Genomic DNA, 18,916 nt, shown 5'->3' with positions numbered 1-18,916 from the left:
AAAGCCAGCTGTCATTTCAAATTAAGAAATGTTGCTTTACCTTTTGGGGCCGTTCTTACCATGAACTTGTGTGGCACTCAGGCTAGAAGGATGTGGCCTGTCTATATCAGGAGCTTGCTGTATTTTGAGGTTCTCAGTGTAATTACTGAAATGTTGCCTGCATTCTCTAGCAGTTGAGGCTGAGGCGGGCTGCCTTGGTGCGTTTGTGTTTGTGTATTTCTGGCTGCTGCTGCTTTTCCCACCTCAATTTGCTGATTCTTAGCTATGCACTGGTGGGGATTTTGCCTCTTGGTCTGCTTTGTGCTAATGTGGTACCCCTTGACCAATCAGGGGCCTGAGAATTTGCTCCAATATTAGATAAGTAGATGCTTTCTCTGCTGAACTTGTAGTAAGAGATACACTTGCAGAAAAAGAAAAATGCTGGGATAATGTAAAACACGTGAGTTCACAGTCATACAATGCTGCTGCAGTGAATGCCCTCTTCTCCCTCTCTCCTGCCTAGTAAATGCTTATTCATGTTTTTAGAGTCAGGTTCAATGGTTCAATGATATCTCCTCCATGATGTCATCCCTAATCTCTATGGGCCTCCTCTGTTTTTTTTGTGCACTGCCCTATTCTGTAACTGTTGTCTTAAGGAAACTGTCTTGCTTATGTGTCTATCCTCCAGGGCAGAAACTGTATTTTTACTTGCATTCCCCCAGTGCCAACCACTGTGCCTGGTGCAGGGGAAGCAAGGTATATGCTTGTTGACAATGAAATTCACCACCATCCGCACTCTATACATCAGGGAAGAGGGAAATGAAGTTGCTTCTATTTGAGGCAGAGAAGAGTGTGTGACTACAGAGAAGAGTATGTGAATACAGAGAAGAGTGTGTGAATACAGAGAAGAGAAGAGTGTGTGAACACAGAGAAGAGTGTGTGAATACCATCATTTAATTTCTTTCCTTCTCCAATCTCCTCCCTTTACCCAGCACTTTTTTTTTTTTGCTGATGTTTAATCATCATATTAGCATTTTTAGTCTTTCTTTAAAAATGGCTAGGTAGAACCGTTTTATCCTGGGAAAGAAAAAGCACTTAACTCTTGCTGCTGAGTTAGTACTTCTTAACTAGAACATGCAAAACCTGAGTATTTGGAATGCCATTTTCCCCCTTTTTAAAAATGTGAAATATTCACTTGAAGTGAAGTGGTTGTTGTATGTGAAACTACTTTTATGCAATGGTAGCCTCCAAGGACACCCCCAGAGGTTACAAAATGGGAAGCCTCACGGACAGACTAAATTCAAATACTTGAATCATGTTTAAAATATCTAGGAGGAAGCAGGGGAAAGAGATGGAGTAGGTTAACACATGTAGGATTGAGTGTGAGCAGCGGGAAGCACCAGCCCACCCAGTTCCTGTGTTATTCATTCCTCATATATTCTGTTTTTTTTTTTCCTCTCTCTCTCTGCTGCATCAGCTTCTTTGATGATGGTATGATTATGAGGACTGGAGCTGAGGTTAACAAAAAGGGAGGGGGCTCAGCGAATGGGAGGTTTCCGGAGCCCACATGCTTCCTCTATTGGAAATACTTAGGAGCAAGTAATCCTGGATACACTTGTAATTCACCAGTTAATTTGGTGAGCAGTGATGGGTTTTATTAGCATTTCTCAAGGATAGTACATGTGGGGCCAGAATGGAAATGAAATGGATGTCAATGATGGGTGTTGGTTTAGGGATGGCATGACTGTCATTGTGAAGGTGGCATGATTTGCACATTATAACTTGGTCCTCCCAACCCATGTACTTGTAAGTAACACTCTTATTCAATCCTTTTTATCTGTATCCTTTTTATCTGAATACTTATGTTCCATGTATTCAGTCTATGTTTAGCATGTTTCACAGGTTTCTAACTTGCTCTCTATATTTAGCACTTCTTATGGGCTTTATCTGTCCCGTTTGTTTTTCTTGTTCTCTCTAGCAGAACTGAATATTCTTAAGTAATACAGCAAACACAAATTATAGTGGTTGAATATAGAAGTACAATATTCACTATAGGTTCCCATTAATTGGGTTTCATTGGTTGCTCTTTTAACTCCAGGGAAAAAGCAGGTTGCTGCAAAGTAGGTGACATCACTATTTTTAATAGTTGACAACTTTATGTTTTATGTTAATTTGGAAAATCAGCAGAGAAGAAAAGTTGTAGAATCTAGGTTTCTTAATAGATGGAATTTGCCCTCAGTGCTCTCTTTTGCTATGCAGCTATGAGCAGGATCAAGTGATTAACTGAAATGAAACGTCAAGACTAGGAAAGAACTTGGAGATCATGGAATTTAGTGGCCTTAATTTTCAGATGTAGAGTGTGAGGTTCAGAGAGGTAAGGTACTTTATCCAAAGTCACACAGCTAGTCATCTGCAAAACTCACAGTGATCTCAGTCCTTTGAAACCTGTCTAGTGTTTCTGCCTGCATATTGTAAGACATAGAATTACTTTGTTGTGTTTTTCTTAACATCTGAATCATGGTCAAAATTTACTTGAAAGGGCTTCTCTGAAAATGAGAATGCATATAAAGCCTCAGTGTATCAGAACAGATGTTTCTTCCATTTCACTCTAGTGAGTGCTAATGGGGTCTCTTTACTTCAGTGTGCCAATCATTTATAAAAAGGAATAAGAAAAGCCAGCATAAGAAATGTTCCGTTTTTTGGAGGGTTGAGTGAGCAGAAGTATGGCAGGACTAGATCAGACTATTAAGTGGAGGTGTCCTGCAAAGAAGTAGGGCTTATTTAGCAGCAAACATCATTAAAATAAATCTTCATGGCCATGAGCATTTGAGAAGGACCCATTTATTTCCTGGTTTTCCAAAAGATATATTATTTTCTGACCATAATATATGTGGTTACTTGAAGTAACAATATAAATGAGAAAAATAAATGGAAAATACATTAATCAATTCAGTAAACCTTTATTGGATGCCTGTTTTGTGCCAGGTACTAAGACCTGTGGATAAAACAATGGATAAATAAGTATGCCTGCCCTCATGGAACTTACAGTCTAGTGGGAAAAGAAAGGAAATAATATGAGGTAACAAACTTGAAACAAGACTGTGATAAATGATATCAGCAAATAATAAATGGATTACAATACATATAATATGACAAGTCAAATGAAGAAAATACCTAGACTGGGGGTATTAGAGAGACATTAATGCAGAACCTGCCTTGGAGAGGTCAGAAGATTGCATTTACAGTGAAAGCTGAAGGAGAAGGAGTCAGGGACGTGAAAAGGAGAGAGAAGAGCACTGTGGGCAGGGGGACAAGCATGAAGATCTAGGGTGTGAGTGGGCCTGGTGTGCTCCTCTAGCAACCAAGGAGAAAAGTATGAATGGGGTGGGAGAGGTAGGCAAGAATCAGTTTGTGTCCAACTTTGCAGGCATGCTGAAGGGACTGGATTTTATCCTATGAGCAGTGGGAAACCATTGGAGGATTTTAAGCAGGAGGCTGAAATGACTCAGACTTAGGCTTTAAAAAGAGCATGTTAACTACTGTGTGAAGAATGGTGAAAAGAGGGCAGTATGGAAGTGGGAAGGTTAGGAGATCATTGGAAGCACCCTAGGGAGCAATGATAGTGGCTTGGCAAGAGTTTTAACAGTGAAATTGGGAAGAAGTGGACACATTCCAGATGTGGGAGCCCACTTGACTTGTTTTTAGATTGGATATGGAGAGTGGAGAACAGGGAAAAATCAAGGGCAATTTCTAGTTTTTTGACTTGAGGAACAGGGTGTTACCGTTTACTAAGACTGGGACCTCTGTGAGAAAATTGAGAGTGGAGGGAAGAGAACAGGCTTCACTGTGGGCACATTACAATTTGAAATGCTTGAAGGTGAACATTTGAATGTACTGCTTAAGGGAGAGGTTAGGGCTGCAGATATAAAGTTGGAGGCCATTGGTCATGGGGTTGGATGATATCACTCAGGGAGAGTTCAGTGAGAGGTGAGGATACCCATAGCTGATATGGTATTCATATCCATTTCCTCCAGCAGGCATTGCTGAACACTTATGGCTCTCTTTTCTTTGGTCCCAAGCTTTATAATCCTGAAATTCAGGCATCCACTACCAATCAGTTGATTCCTAATTGATGAGTAAAGAAGAAAAAAGTAAAAAGTCAACATATAACTTAATTTTAATAGTTGAATTTTTTGGGCATTATTTATAGGTGAATTTATTAAGATGATCTTTGCTTAGAAGTAATGATAATAGGGTGCGGTGGCTCACACTTACAATCCCAGCACTTTGGAAGGCCAAGGTGGGTGGATCCGCTGAGATCAGGAGTTCAAGACAAGCCTGGGCAACATGGGGAAACCCTGTCTCTCCCAGAAATACACACACACACACAAAAACAGCTGGTCATGGTGGCACATACCTGTGGTCCCAACTACTTGGGAGGCTGAAGTGGGAGATCGCTTGAGCCCGAGAGGCGGAGGCTGCAGTGAGCCGAGATCATGCCACTGCACTTCAACCTGGTGACAGAGTGAGACCCCCATCTCAAAATAAAGAAGTAATGATAATAAAAATAATATTAACAAACATTTTCTAATACTCTCGTTTACAGAGTGATTCACCCACACATTTAATAGGTTTTAAATATTATCTGGAATGTCTTTGGCTGGGATTTTGTAGAAGGTATAGAAGCATTTTTCAAGTGGCTCTTATCTCAAAGCTTGACAAAAGCTGACAGCATGCCACTTAACAATTAAGTAGTGAAGGCCTTGCCACTATTGTGCAGGTAAGTTTTATACTGGTAGACTGGTCTACCTGAGTTGGGTGTCTCCAAGATAGAGGACAAACATTGCTTTCTGCCATTCATAGCCTAGATATTTACAGGTGGAAAAGACTGTGCTGTTCTTTTCTGTGTTATAAAATTGAAGCAACAATTCAAAAAATTATAGAAGGCTAAGGTGGAAGGCTCTAAGAGATCACCTAGTCCACTCCCTCATTTTGCAGATGAGAGAACTGCGGCCCAAGGTCAAGAATTGAAGGATATCTTATTCAGAAGCCGCTCTTTAGGATGAGATTCTTCAAGGTCCATATACCAGTCTGTGATGTTGCTTGGGCAGTGCAGCCTTTGAAGTTCTATGTTTTTCAAGGGCTTCCCATGTAGTCCTGGAGAAATAACCAAGTAGTTATCATGCAGTCAGAGGAGGTGGTCAGAATGTGACAGGAGGCCACCAAACGCACTTATAATGTTCATTTATCATCCTCTGAATAATCTTCTCTAACTTTGCTCCCTTAATGTCCCTTTCTGATGCCAGAAAATGTAGTGTAAAATAATGAGATAACACCTAGTTTATCATGACAAGGGTGAGTCTGGGTATGAGGTGATGGATGTCTCTCATTATGCTGATGTTGGAGAAAGAAACATTCTTGTCCAGGAGCAGGATTAGCTGGAATCACACACCTCTAGGCCTGCTGAATTGGCTTCAACTTTAATAAATATTTCATGAGGAAAGTCATCCATTGCATGTTTATGGAGAAATTCCAGGCACGTGTGTGGAGCATGAGTATGCCTTGTATTTATTCTTTAAGCAAAGGCAGAGTTGTCTGGCATTATTAGTGCTAGTAAATATCTGCTAGGTACAAGGCAAGGACAGGTTTCCTATATACATTGTGGGGAGAAGGAAGCTGTGTCCATGGAAAAAGTGAAATTGGAGGATGCTGAGTGGCATTTGGGTCTTATTATCCCAAGATTCTCTGAATTTAGGACCACATTTATCCGACTACCTCTCACCTTATTTACAGCAACCTAATCTGTTTGCAGCAAACTGAATTGCTCAGTGCCCCGTCAAAATTCCTGTCAGAAATCACTGGCCAATTGTGAACTTGTCAAAGTGACAAGTGGGCGCGGTGACAGAGATAGCATTTCCGGGATTTGCATTGAATGAATGCAGCTGTAGGGAGTGGTGAATGGTGCCTGAAAATGAAAACTATTGACAGAAGAGGAAAATGAAAAATGCAATCTGGATTCTTTGGACATGACATTTTTAACCGTGGATCTTTTCTCCCCTTCCTTCTCATCTCCCCTCTCCTCTTTCTCCTGTATTTCTTCTCTGTCCTCCTCCTTCTCCTTCCTCTTCTCCTCTCCTTCTTCTCTCCTGTTTCTCCTGATCTTCCTCTTGATTTCTAGACATAGAAAGAGAGATCCATGCAGCTCCTCATGTGAGTGAGAAATTAATTCAGCTGTTCCGGAACAAGAGTGAATTCACCTTTTTGGCCACTGTACAGCAGAAGCCATCCACTTCAGGAGTGATACTGTCCATTCGAGAACTGGAGCACAGGTAAGAAAGCTCTTTCTGCTTTTGAAAATCTCCTTAGAGTTAATGGGTTATACAAAATGTCTTGGAATTTAGAGTTTGTAGCCCCATGAAAACTTTCATCTAACTGAGGCCTCGTTTCTGTGAAACACATTCATGAATTTACTTTGCATTAAGAATTTACTTTGGTCAAAGTGGCTTTCTTGTTTGCGCTCCAAGGACCAATCATGAGTATCTTTTTCACCTGTCTTCTGGTAGACTTTGAATAAAATCACATTCTATCATATTTAGTCATCAAGCAAGTTAATTAGTTATGTTTAACAACCTTCAATAAACATTTATGGTGTGTTTATGTGGGGATTATACTTGACACTGGGAATATTAAGGTGAATACTGTAGGATTTTCATTGCAAAGATCACATAAGCTAGTAGGGAAGATAGACAAATAAATATAATAAAGTATTGAAGATGCAGTGCTAGAAGGTTGTAATCAGGAAATAAAGGTAAGAGTAGTCATTCTGCTAAGTGTTGTGGTAGCCAGGAAAGGCTTTGGAAAAGATGATAGTTGTATAAGGAAAAAAATCTGAGTATTTTACATGCCGAATGTGAAGGAGTAAGGGATGGAAGAATAACATTTCAGAAAGAGGTTGCTATGATTTTTAAGAATCAACACGTGGGTAGGTAAGTGGTTGGAACATAAAAGCGTGTATGGGGAAGGGATGAGAGTTTGGGTTGGGCAATGAGGGGTGGTATTATAGAGGTAGGTAGAAGCCAGATCATTGCAAAGCTTCAATGCCATGTTAAAAACTTGGGCTAAAGTCCCCTAGGCAATGGGTTTTAAATTTAAGAAAGATCACTCTATCATTGAATTCAAATTAATAATCATTAGGTAACCTAAACAATTTTAATTTTTAATACTGGGTTCCTCTATATTAGTCCACTGAAAATATTTATGAAGTGCCTACTCTGTTCTAGGTGCCATGTAAGGTTTTGTGGAGAAATCAAAGGAACAAAATCTTCTAAGGATATATGAGGGAGTTTGGCAATGCAGGAAACAAGGCATAACCACACAAAAAGCTAAAGAATAAAAAGTCAATAATAAAGAACTAGTAGATTGGTGTTACAATGAATTATGGAGCTAATTTCAAAATTACGTAAAGGTGTTAAGTTCACTGAATTAAATGCATTAGGTTAGTGGTTAAGGAAGACCACACACAGTGCTCTTGAAGCACAGGCAGAATTCCAGCAGGTAAGGGAAGAAAGGTGTTATATCAAACAGAAGGAACAATGTGCACAGTCACAGAGGTGAAGAAATGTAGAGAAATGCAATTTTGGGAGTGGGAGCAGCGAACAGACCAATTTGGCTGGAACAGAGGCTCTTTCTATGCAGACTTTTCAGCAGTTGTAAGGATCAACAGTTCTGTCTTTAATGGTTGTTTGCTCTCAGCCTCAAAGCGTGCTGATGGACCCTGATCATTCTGTGGGGGTGTTGTCATTACAATCTGGCTGTTCTTGGTCAGCCCAGAGAAAGCAAGGTGATGTACATGTCTGTGAGAGATATGGGTTCATTCAAAGGTGTTCTGTGTGCTGGAGAAAGGTATATGTTCTCATTTTCCAAGGATTGAGTGTCAAGGCAAGTCTCAGCTTCACAACCCTACCTTGCCTCATTGGCCTTGTGGGGTTGAGTGTGAATGCCTCTTTGGTATGAGGATTATACAGATGCCCAAAGTAGGAGGTAGATCTTCAGATACTTCTCAGTGAATGCAGAGGAGAGCCTCCCAAAGCAGATAAGAAGCATGTGAAATAGTTGCTATTTTATTAGAAAGAGCAAGGTTTCAGAGTCAGACTGATGGAGGCTGGAGTTCCAGTTCTAGCTTTGTGACAGCAGCTCTTCAATGTCTTGGAACCTCAATTTCCTTGTCTGTAAAATGTGTGTAATAATCTATTTTCCTGGGCTTCTGTAAGGATGAAAAAGGATAGCACATGGTGTGCATGGTGAGTGGCCATCCTGGAACACATATACGTTTATTCTGCTTGTCTAAGTGTGTTCTGAAACTGTATTTGCCGTGTTTCTCTTTTGGATTTTTTTTTTCAATAGGATAGGTTTTAAAAAAACTTTTGTGTTGCGATGTGAGGCTGTCTTCTTTTATATCCCTAGTAGGTTTCTAATAGAACCCAAGGATGATTGAAAGGAGAGTCATTTAATCATTTTTCATTGTAATAGGAAAACTTCAGATTTTTTTTTTTTTTTTTTTTTTTTTTTTTTGAGAAAGGGAGAAGAGGCTGGGCACCGTGGTTCATGCCTGTAAACCCAGCACTTTGGGAGACTGAGAAGGGCGGATCACCTGAGGTCAGGAGTTCAAGACCAGCCTGACCAATGTGGTGAAACCCCGTCTCCACTAAAAATACAAAAATTAGCCAGGTGTGGTGGTATGTGCCTGTAATCCCAGCTACTCGGGAGGCAGAGGCAGGAGAGTTGCTTGAACTTGGGAGGCTGAGGTTGCAGTGAGCCAAGATTGTGCCATTGCACTCCAGCCTGGGCAGCAAGAGCAATACTCCATCTCAATAAATAAATAAATAAATAAATAAATAAATAAATAAATAATAAATAAATAAATAAATAAAAGAAAAGAAAAGGGGAGAAGAAAACCATGTACAGGGGTTGAATGCCTTTAGCCAAAGAAGGTGAGGCATAGAGGTCTTACCACTAGGGGACATATCCGAGTCACACAGCACCAAAGTATATTAGCAGTAGAAATTATCTGAGTCACACGGCACCAAAGTCTGTTGGCAGTGGAGGGTATCCAAGTTACATGCCACCAAACTATGTTACTGGCGGCAAATCCATATGGGTCTACAGTAACCTCAATTCTTGTGTCTTCAGAAGAAAAATTTATCTGAGGGGCATAAGGCAGAAGGAGAGACCAAGGCAAGTTTCAAAGCAGGAGCAAAAGTTTATTAAAAAGCTTTAGAGCAGAAACGAAAGGAAGGAAAATACACTTGCAAGAGAGCCAAGCAGGCACCATGAAAGACAAGTGCGAACAACCTCGGATCTTGACTGCTACACAAAATAAATATGAAGAAGTAAGATACTAGATCCCCTCTCCTCTGGACTTTATGGTGCCCTGTTCCATGTGTGTGTAGTCTGACAAGGCAAGGTATGAAAGACTGTGGATTTGTAATGCATTGGCTATGGGTAATACAGAAAACCCAGTTTCTACTCTAGTAGAGAAGATCTAGTTAAGGAGACCTGGAATGCAAGAAAACAGAGAAGAATATATAATGGCATATATTTAGAAATTAGACTATTCATTATAACCCTCCTCCCCTCACCAAATGTTCCCATCTGCAATAAGTGAGAATCTTTCATAATTTTCAGGTTACTTTTATTATTTACCAGGATAACAGTATCTAGAGGAGCAAATTATCCTGTAGAAATTTGGCATGGACATTTGACCAGATATGTAAGTTGACCAAGGACTGGGGGCTTTTCTTTATTCAATAGCAGAAGATCCAGGTATGTAGTAGATGGATTGTTGGCTTAAAAGTCAGACGCCCAGGTTCTTTTCGTGGTTCTCTCTTATGTGATTCTGATTGTATTACTAATGATGAAGATAAATAAGTATTTGAAACAATTGGGATATGATGGACATTATTAGATTTCTAGATAATTTTTCATTTTTATAATTCAGTAGCTTTTAGTATAATCATAGAATTGTGCATTCATCACTACAATCAATTTTAGAAGTGTTCATTACCCTCAAAAGAAATCTCATACCTTTTAGCTCTCACCCACAATTTCCTCATAAGCTCCCTAGCCTTAGGCAACCACTAATCTACTTTCTGTCTTTGTAGATTTGCCTATTTTGGTTATTTCATATAAATGAAATATACACTATGTATTCCTTTTTGACTGGCTTCTCTGACAGAATAATGCTTTCAAGGTTCCTTCATATTGTAGCTTGTGTCAGTAGTTCACTTCTTTTTATTGCAGAATAATGTTATGTTGTTTGGATATAATACATTATAGATATCCATTATCAGCTGGTGGACATTTGAATTGTTTCCACTCTTGGCTATTATGAATAATGCTGCTATGAACATTCATGTACAAGCTATTGTGTGGACATGTTTTTTTTTCCCTTGGGTATGTGACTAGGAGTGGAATTGCTGGATCAGATGGAAATTCTGTTTAACTGTTTGAGGAACTGCCAGACTCGTCCAAAGTGACTACACTGTTTTACATTCCCCGAAGCAGTGTTTGAGGGTTTCAGTTTTTCCACATCCTTGTCAATACTCTTTGTTATCTTTCTTTTTGATGATAGACATTCTAATGGGTATGAAGTGATACCTCATTGTGGTTTGGAGTTGCATTTGCTTGATGGCAAATGATGTTGAGTATCTTTTCATAAGCTTATTGACCATTTGTGTATCTTCTTTGGAGAAATGTATATTCAGATAATTTGCTCACGTTTAATTGGATTCGTTGTCTTTCTATCATTGATTTGTAATAATCCTGTATGTTTTAGATGCAGTCATTTATCAGATGTATGATTTACAGTTTTCCCCCATTCTGTGGGTGGTCTTTTCATTTTCTTGGTGGTGTCCTTTAATCACGAAGGCTTTAAAATTTGATGATGTCCAGTTTATTTTATTTTTTTTATGATTCTGATGTCATATTTTTGCCTAATTCAAAGTCGTGAAGATTTACTCCTATGTTTTATTCTAAAAGTTTTATAAGTTTAGCTTTTACATTTATCTCTTAGATATATTTTGAGTTATTTTCTTCTAAAAGTTTTATAGGCTTAGCTCTCACACTTATCTTTTAGATATATTTTGAGTTAATTTTTATATATCATGTGAGGTAGGGATCCAACTTTATTCTTTTGCATATGAATACCCAATTGTTTCTTCACTATTTTTTGAAGACTGCTTTTCTTCCAGTGAATTGTGTTGGCACCCTGTTGAAGATCAATTGACCATAAATGTGAGGGCTTATTTCTGGTCTCTTACTGTTACGGGATCTTTGGGGTGTCGCTTTTCTGACCAGAAACCTGTGGCTGGTGGTGCCTTTGCCCGAGTTTTGGTAGGGTCCACTGGGCTTGTTCCACCAACTGGGCCTGGCAGGCTGCACTCAGCTTATGGTACTGGCCTAGGTGCCATGCCTCCAAGGGAGATGGGAGACAGGCATGGAGCAGCAAGGGGTGTGTGAGTGAGCATGGGGACTGGCCACTGCACAGTCAGATACGCTGGCTGCTGCCACGGGGTGGGCAGCTCCAGGTACTGGCAGGGTTACCGACTCTCTGTGAGATTGTGGCTGGACCAGGTGCACCGCAAGCAGCTTCCACCAGCACCGGGGAACACGGTGGCACCTGAAAGCTTCGAGACACCAGGAACTGCAAGGCCCCAAAGAGACAGTCACAGCCCTGGCTCAGGGAGCCCAGGTCTGGGCTCCCCAGAGGGCTACAGCTCTTCTTTTCTCTCCCCCTTGCCCCCAGTGTGGCAAGCAAGGAGAATGTTTCAACCCTGTTTGTGTTACATCTTTTATAGCCTCTTTCAGGGAGTCCCAAGTTCTTGTCCTGCAACCAGGAAGAACGAGGGACACAGACAAGTGGAGAGTGAGCAAGATGAAGAGAAGCTCTGTTGAGCAATAGAAGAGTGTTCCACAAGGGTAGCTCCTTTCCTCAGCCAGGGTGTCTGACAAGTGTTCAGCTCCTAATAGAGAGGAGACCCTGGAGTGGGAAGCTCCTCTCTGCAGGCAGGTTCCGCTGTGGTCTCTGCAGCTCTCAGCAGAGAGGAGGCCCTAGAGTGGGTGGCTCCTCTCTGCAGCTGGTTATCCTGATGTCTGCTTGAGTTTCAGCAGAGAGGAGGCCCTGGACTGGGTAGCTCCTCTCTGCAGCTGGTCCTCCTGATGTTTGCTCACCTCTGGTTGAACCTGGGCTCCCCGAGTCAGGGCTGTGACTCCCTCTTTGGGGCCTTGCAGTTCTTGGTGTCTCCAAGCTTCCAAGTGCCACCGTGTTCCCTCGGCGTTGGTGGAAGCTGCTTGCAGTGCACCTGGTTCAGCCACAATCTCACAGAGAGTCGGTAACCCTGCCAGTATCTGGAGCTGCCCACCCCGTGGCAGCAGCCAGCATATCTGACTGTGCAGTGACCACTCACACACCCCTTTTGGACTTCTATGGGCCTCAGAGGGGAGGAAGTACAAGCCAGTTGGCCCATGGGCGGCCATGGATATGCCTGGAAAAGGCACTACAAGTTCCCACTCTGGTCTGTGGAACTGGCAGCCTTCTGGTCCTCCCTGGCTTGAAGGTGAAGCCTCACCAGGGACCCACCCACTTCCACCCAGGAACCTGCCTGCCTCCTGCTGACATTTATGGTTCCCAGATTGCAGGTGCCAAGGGATACCTGCAGGCCAATGCTGAGCTGACTTTAGCCCCACCTCAGCTTTCCTCCTATGCTCATTGGTGCCCAAAATCCAGAGAGGGCTAAGGTGGCAGAGGGCTGGTGTGTTAGCACAGCCCTGAGCATGTGCACACCTGGCTAGGCTGTGCCAGTGCTGAGACTCGGCCCTGACTTTGCTCAAAGACTGGAGCAGGTGCTTGTATCAGAGAGAAACTAGGCAGTGGGAGCAGGCATTTCTGAGCCTACAAGGGCAGTGGGGTCCTTCCCAGGTCCCCAAGAGTGCAGGGATGCCTGGGCCGGCAGCTGCAGCTGTGAGGGGGAAGGGTTGGGGCTCCTGCCTTGGTGAAACAGGAGGCCTGGGTCAACAGCCACAGTTTGGGCAGCTGCAGCTGAGCCCAGGGGGACAGGACTCCTGCCTGCTCTGTGGAGTGGGAGGTCTAGATCTGCAGCCCTGACTTGGACACCGCTCCTGCCTGCTCTACGGAGCAGGAGGCCTGGGTCTGCAGCTGCAAGTGGGCAACTGCAGTGTGCCTGGGGAACTTCTACCCCAACTTAGAAGGGGCGGGGCTCCTGCTTTTTCACAGCTCCCAGTTGCTCCACAGAGCCTGCAGGCCTGGCCACGCCTCATTGCTGCCGCTGGAGTGATGGTAGTGGCTGCTCCAGACAGCCTGCCACTACCATCATTACTTCTATTTCATTGATCTATATGTCTGTCCAAATGGAAGAGCTGTTTGATTATTGCAATTTTGTAATAAGTTTGGTAATTGGGAAATATGAATCTTCCAAGTTTGTTCTTTTCAAGACCGTTTTGGTTATTCTAGTTCCCTTGGATTTTCATATGAATTTTAAGACCAGCTTGTCAGTTTCCACAAATAAGTCAGTTGAGATTTTGATAGAGATTGCATTGAATCTGTAGGTCGTCAGTGTGAGGAAGTATTGCCATCAAAACAATATCAAATAATTTGATTCATGAACATGGGGTGTCTTTCTGCTTTCTCAGATCGTCTTTCATTTCTTTCAATTTTTTTTTTTTTTTGGTTTTCAAAATCTAAGTTTTTGGTGGCTTCTGTTAATTTATTTCTAGGTTTTTTTATGCTATCGTATATGGAATAATTTTTTTAGTTTCAATTTTTGATTGCTCATTGCTGCTATATAGAAAGGAAATTAACTTTTGCCTATTACTTTGCACCCTGCAACCTTGGTAAGCTTATTGATTGGTTCTAATAGTTTCTAGTGAATTCCTTAGAATTTTTCCATATAAGATTAAGTCATCTCCAAATAGAGATAGTTTTTTCTTCCTGTCCTACCTGGCTGCCTGTTATTTCATTTTTGTACTGAATTGCCCTGGCCAGAACTTCCAGTACAATGTTGAATAGAAATGGTGGGTGAGCAGATCTCTTTGTATTATTTCTGATTTTAAAGGGAAAGCTTTCAGTTTTCACCTTGAAGTATGTTAGCTTTGGATTGTCACAGATACTCTTCACCAGTTTGGAGGTTTTTTTTTTTTTTTTTTTTTTTTTTTTCCTATTTGTAAGTATTCTTTATCATACTGAAGAAGTTTCTATTTCTAGTTTGGTTAGTGTTTCTATTATGAAGGGTGTTGAATTTCTTCACACGCTATTTCTATATCAACTGAGATGATAACATAGTTTTTATCTTTTATTCTGTTGATGTAGTATATTATACTAACTGATTTTCAGAAGCTATACCAAACTTGCATTCCTGGGATAAATTCCACTTGGTTATGTTCTATAATCCTTTTTCTATTTTATGAATTTGATTTGATAGTATATTGTTGAGGACTTTTGTACCTATACCCATAAGTGAGATATTGGTCTACAGCTTGCTTTCTTTTGATATTTTAATATGGTTTTGATATCTTTCTTTTGAGTTTTAGCTGATTTTTAAGCTATATCGAATAGCTTTTTTAAGCTAACATTTGCCGATTGCATACCATGTGCCAAACATTAATTTTTTTTAGATGATCCCCTTTGACTTGTTAGGTATATAATTTTATAATTTGAAAATATTGAAAAGTTTTCCTTTCTTAAATTTCAATATTTATATTAGCGATTTCTTTTTCTTGTTTTATGATATGGACTAGAATGTCAATAATAGTGGTAAATAATATATGAACAAATCAAAGGTGTTCATTAAAGTCAGGAAGAGGGCAACAGATAATCCTTTTTTTCTTTCCAACTTTAATAAGGTCCTCTGTTTAATAAACTGTCTAGTAGTACTTTCTAATATCTATCTCTATTTCTATCTGTCTTTATCTAGTTGTCATGTAAAGGAAATCTAATTTTATTCCTATTTTACTGAAAGATTTAAAAAGAATAGCTGTTATATTTTATTGAATATCTTTTCAGTGTGCATTTTGAGAGACTTTTGTGTCTGTCCCCTTTTATCTATTAACATAAGTAATTACATTAATAGAATCCATAATGTTGAGCTATTTCTGAGATCCTTGAATAAACTCACATTAATGCTTTAGTTAGGATTTTTTGTATCATTAAATAATGATAGCAATAGCAATATTAATAAAAGCAGTAGTAACTACATTAGTTTAAGCACTGAAGAATTATAGGCAATGTTTTAAATACTTTAAACTTATAAAACATTTAAATGTTTTAATTCATTAATAAGTGAGATGCCATAGATTTTTCTGTGTATTTGAGTTAATTCAAGGCTTTTTGGATTTTTTTATGCTCTAGGCTAGTTAAAAAATATACACTGTATCTTTTCTACAAGTGTTTCTGATAGAATGAGCCTGAAAATAGATGCAAATGTGATTAGATGTAAATAATGACATGTAAATATAATTAGAAAAGGACAGAAAATGTTTTGTGTAGAAAATATTTGGGCTGAAAAGTACAAAAATTATTGAGGCTGATAATTTGGTTTTGGGGAAGCTGGAAAATATTTTATTATTGAAATGTTCATTTTCCATTTCATTTATGGTATGGTTTCTATCTAATTACTTTGAGCTCTTCTTGGGATCAATTTATGTTTTTAAGAAAATCCTGTATTTCATTGAGATTGGGAATTTTTTGGCAAATAGTTGGACATTATAATCTCTTTTACTTAATAAAATTTTTATATTTGTGATTTTTATCTCCTTTTATTCCTAATGTGTGATATGTGTGTTTTCTTCTTCTTTACTTGGTCAGGCTCATTATGGGATTGTGTAATTTATTGATCTTTTAAATGAAACAGTTCTTAGTTTTATTGATCAAGTCAACTGTATTCATTTCAAATTCACTGATTCCTACTTTTTACCTTATTCTGGATCATCTTGTTGGTATTTACTAGCTTCTTCAATGTTTAGTTCATTTGTCTTCAGTATTTTCTGTTTACTGGTAAAATCACTGATGGTTTTATGTCTTTTTGTGAATATTACTTTGAATACAGCCCATTGATATTGCTATTTAGTGTTTTTATTTTCTGTACTTTTCTATAGTTCTTAATTTCAGTTTGACTTCCTCTTTAACCCTGGTTAAAGGAGTGTTTAAATATTCCAAAGTGATTAAATTAAAAATACTTAATGGGTAATTTCTGGTTTTATTGTTAATTGAGGGCATGAAATATGTGCTGTCAGATTTGTAGATTTTTGAGTTTGCAGAATTTTTTTTTCCTGGTGATCTTTCACATGTTCAATATTTTTGATTTTGGGGAGTACATTTTAAAATAATGGGTAGTTTCTGAAAATGTGTAGATATATACAGACATATGACTTTATATATAGCACCTTTGAGTTATGTTATTTAACTTCTCTGTGCATGGATTAACTGATTGCTCAATCCATGACACTCTGAGAAAGGTAGGTTAATGGCTTCTATTGTAATTATGTAAGCATTGTAGGTATTGTAATTATTATTTTTTCATAGTTTCTTTGGATAGGTGTAAGGGTCAGGCTGAAAATGTCATGTATAATCTGTATCCCATTTCATTGACCAGTACTGGGAAGTTCAGCCTAGCATTGTGCCAAGGATGAGAGAACATGGGTGTTGGAAACACTAGGCAGTCTCTGACTTGATTGGTTGGGGTGTTTCGTATTGAGTCTATGCCCAAATACATGGAAGTAGCATAGGTAACAGACTGCCTCACATAGGGGTTTCTCCAAGTAATAATCTCAAGCACATAGTATGCACTCAATAAATACATTTTAAATGAAAAAAAGATTTGTCGTCTTCATCTTCAGTTAGAGCTGCTCAGAAGGTTCACATGGAATACATTGTACCAGACACAAGTATTACCCTGGGTGTGCTATACGTGGGAGGTTGCGTAGGATAGTGAAGGGGCAAAGGTTTTGGTATCTGGAGGCTGAATTGATACTACCTGGTGATTTTTCTGAGGATTACTATTTGTAAAATACCTAGCATAGTGCTTGGCATACAAAAGAAACTCCAAAAAAAAAAAAAAAAAAAAGCCATAATGATGATGCTGCTGATAATGACGATGTTATTGAGATGGAAATTTGATGCTGAGGGGAGACAGGGTGCTGAGGAGTGACCAGATGAGAAAATAGTCATCCCACCCACCACCCCAAGTTCAATGATTAAAGGAAAATAATGACTACCACCCAAACCTTCTGGTAATGTTCAACATTCCAGTCAAAATGTTCCATCTTTACTGATGAAGCACAATGGGGGAACAGCATTCTGGATCTGATCACCTTCCCTAGCCATCATGAGCACCACAGGAAGCAATGATGCCCCTGCCTTTTCCAAAGCTGTCAACCAGAGAAACTTCATTTACTGTTTTGGAAATCACTGTTTCCAATTTCTGCTAGGCTTCTGGCTCCTCTCAGGCACGGCCATTATTGAATTAGAAGACTTCATTCAGTGGCTGAGTTCCCTTCTGGCCAAAGGCAGGCATCTCTCTCACCTAGTGGGAACCTAGTAGCCAGAGTTAAAACTCTTGGGAGATTGTGTTTCTTTAAACACAGAGTGAACTTCTTGGCAAAGCAGTATCTGGAAACTCCCTAGGTAACTGAGCCAATTGAGTTCCCATGGATATCGTAAGTGGGTAGATAAAATGAAACGGAAAACTGAAACATAAAGACTATTAAAAAGGTACCTGGAGGTAGTAATTGAAATAGGCTCTTTAATGTAATGGAATGGAATGGGTACTCTGTTATTAATTCCAATGTATATTTCTAATGTGATAAAATTATTTTTTACAGTAGCAATAGAGTGCATTAGCAGAGCAACAAAGATGAATCTGTCTTGCTGAACTATCTTAATGACATTGCAGATTTAATGTTTATTTCTTTGGATTCAAATGTGTTAATATAGAGCTTTGTTAAAATGGAAAGCTTAATTAATGCAGATTACATCTAATTGAACACTCTGCCAGTATATGTAACTCTATAAGATATAATGGTAAATCTTCTGTTTTTGTAATTTTATTTCTAAATTATAGATAAAATTAAGTTGAAGCATAATTAGATGGGAAGCTGAAAGCTAGGGCTCCAAGAAAAAGCTTCCTGTGGAATCCTTCTCTGAGGAGATGAAGACGACATTTTTAGCTTCCTAAGAAGGTGTCTCCTTTTTTTTTTAAAGAAAAATTTTGTATTTCAAAAGATACTCTTCAGTTTTCTGAAGAACTTTGGTGGTGGAAAGAACTTTCTACTGTGATGCCAGGTAGACCTGGGTTCATCTCCTGGATCTATCAATTACTAGATGTTTGAGCTTTTGCAGTTACCTTTAATTTACCTCAGACTCAGGGTTCTCCTAGGTGAAGTGAAGGTATCGGTTGATTACCATATCATAAAGTTATTGGGAGGATTAAACCAGAGCAGTTCCTCATACATCTCTTATATCAAGGCTCTCAGTAAATGTCATTTTCCTTCCTGTCCTTGTGGCTTCTTTAGATATTTCCTAATTCTTCCTAAAATTCTTCATAAGGGAAGAAGGTAGATGTTGGGACCTTCCCACCATTTGAAATAGTAATTAGCTTTTCACATCAAGAGATTGTTATAGATAATCTAAAACAATGAATTGCCAAATGGAATGTATTCTGTAATTTCTAAAAAAGCATGTTTAACTTCTTAATTATAGATGACTTAAGCTTATATTTAAATTATTTTGCACTTTTATAAAATTGATTGAAGAATATCAGAATGGAGGGTAGGAGGAAAGGGGAGAAAATTCCAGAAGTATGTTACATGGTTTGTTGAAGCCAACTCAAGAAGCCAAGAAAAACTTTCTCCTTGGGTAATTCTTTCC

At 39.3% G+C, this 18,916-nt stretch overlaps 1 protein-coding gene across 2 annotated transcripts in view; it reads left to right on the top strand.

Annotated features, from left to right (window-relative positions):
- NELL1 (neural EGFL like 1) overlaps positions 1–18,916 on the top strand; it is a 936,950-nt gene that overhangs the window by 113,218 nt on the left and 804,816 nt on the right. For both annotated transcript variants that reach the window (XM_008004248.3, XM_008004241.3), the window contains exon 3: positions 6,158–6,308. In XM_008004248.3, the coding sequence (XP_008002439.3) occupies positions 6,158–6,308 (151 nt within the window). The remainder of the gene's footprint in view (positions 1–6,157; positions 6,309–18,916) is intronic.

Source organism: Chlorocebus sabaeus, chromosome 1 (genome assembly GCF_047675955.1).
Source record: "Chlorocebus sabaeus isolate Y175 chromosome 1, mChlSab1.0.hap1, whole genome shotgun sequence".
NCBI classification, from domain to species: Eukaryota; Metazoa; Chordata; class Mammalia; order Primates; family Cercopithecidae; genus Chlorocebus; species Chlorocebus sabaeus.
The sequence above is the reverse complement of the archived record's forward strand: the minus strand, read 5'-3'. Positions and strand labels throughout refer to the sequence as shown.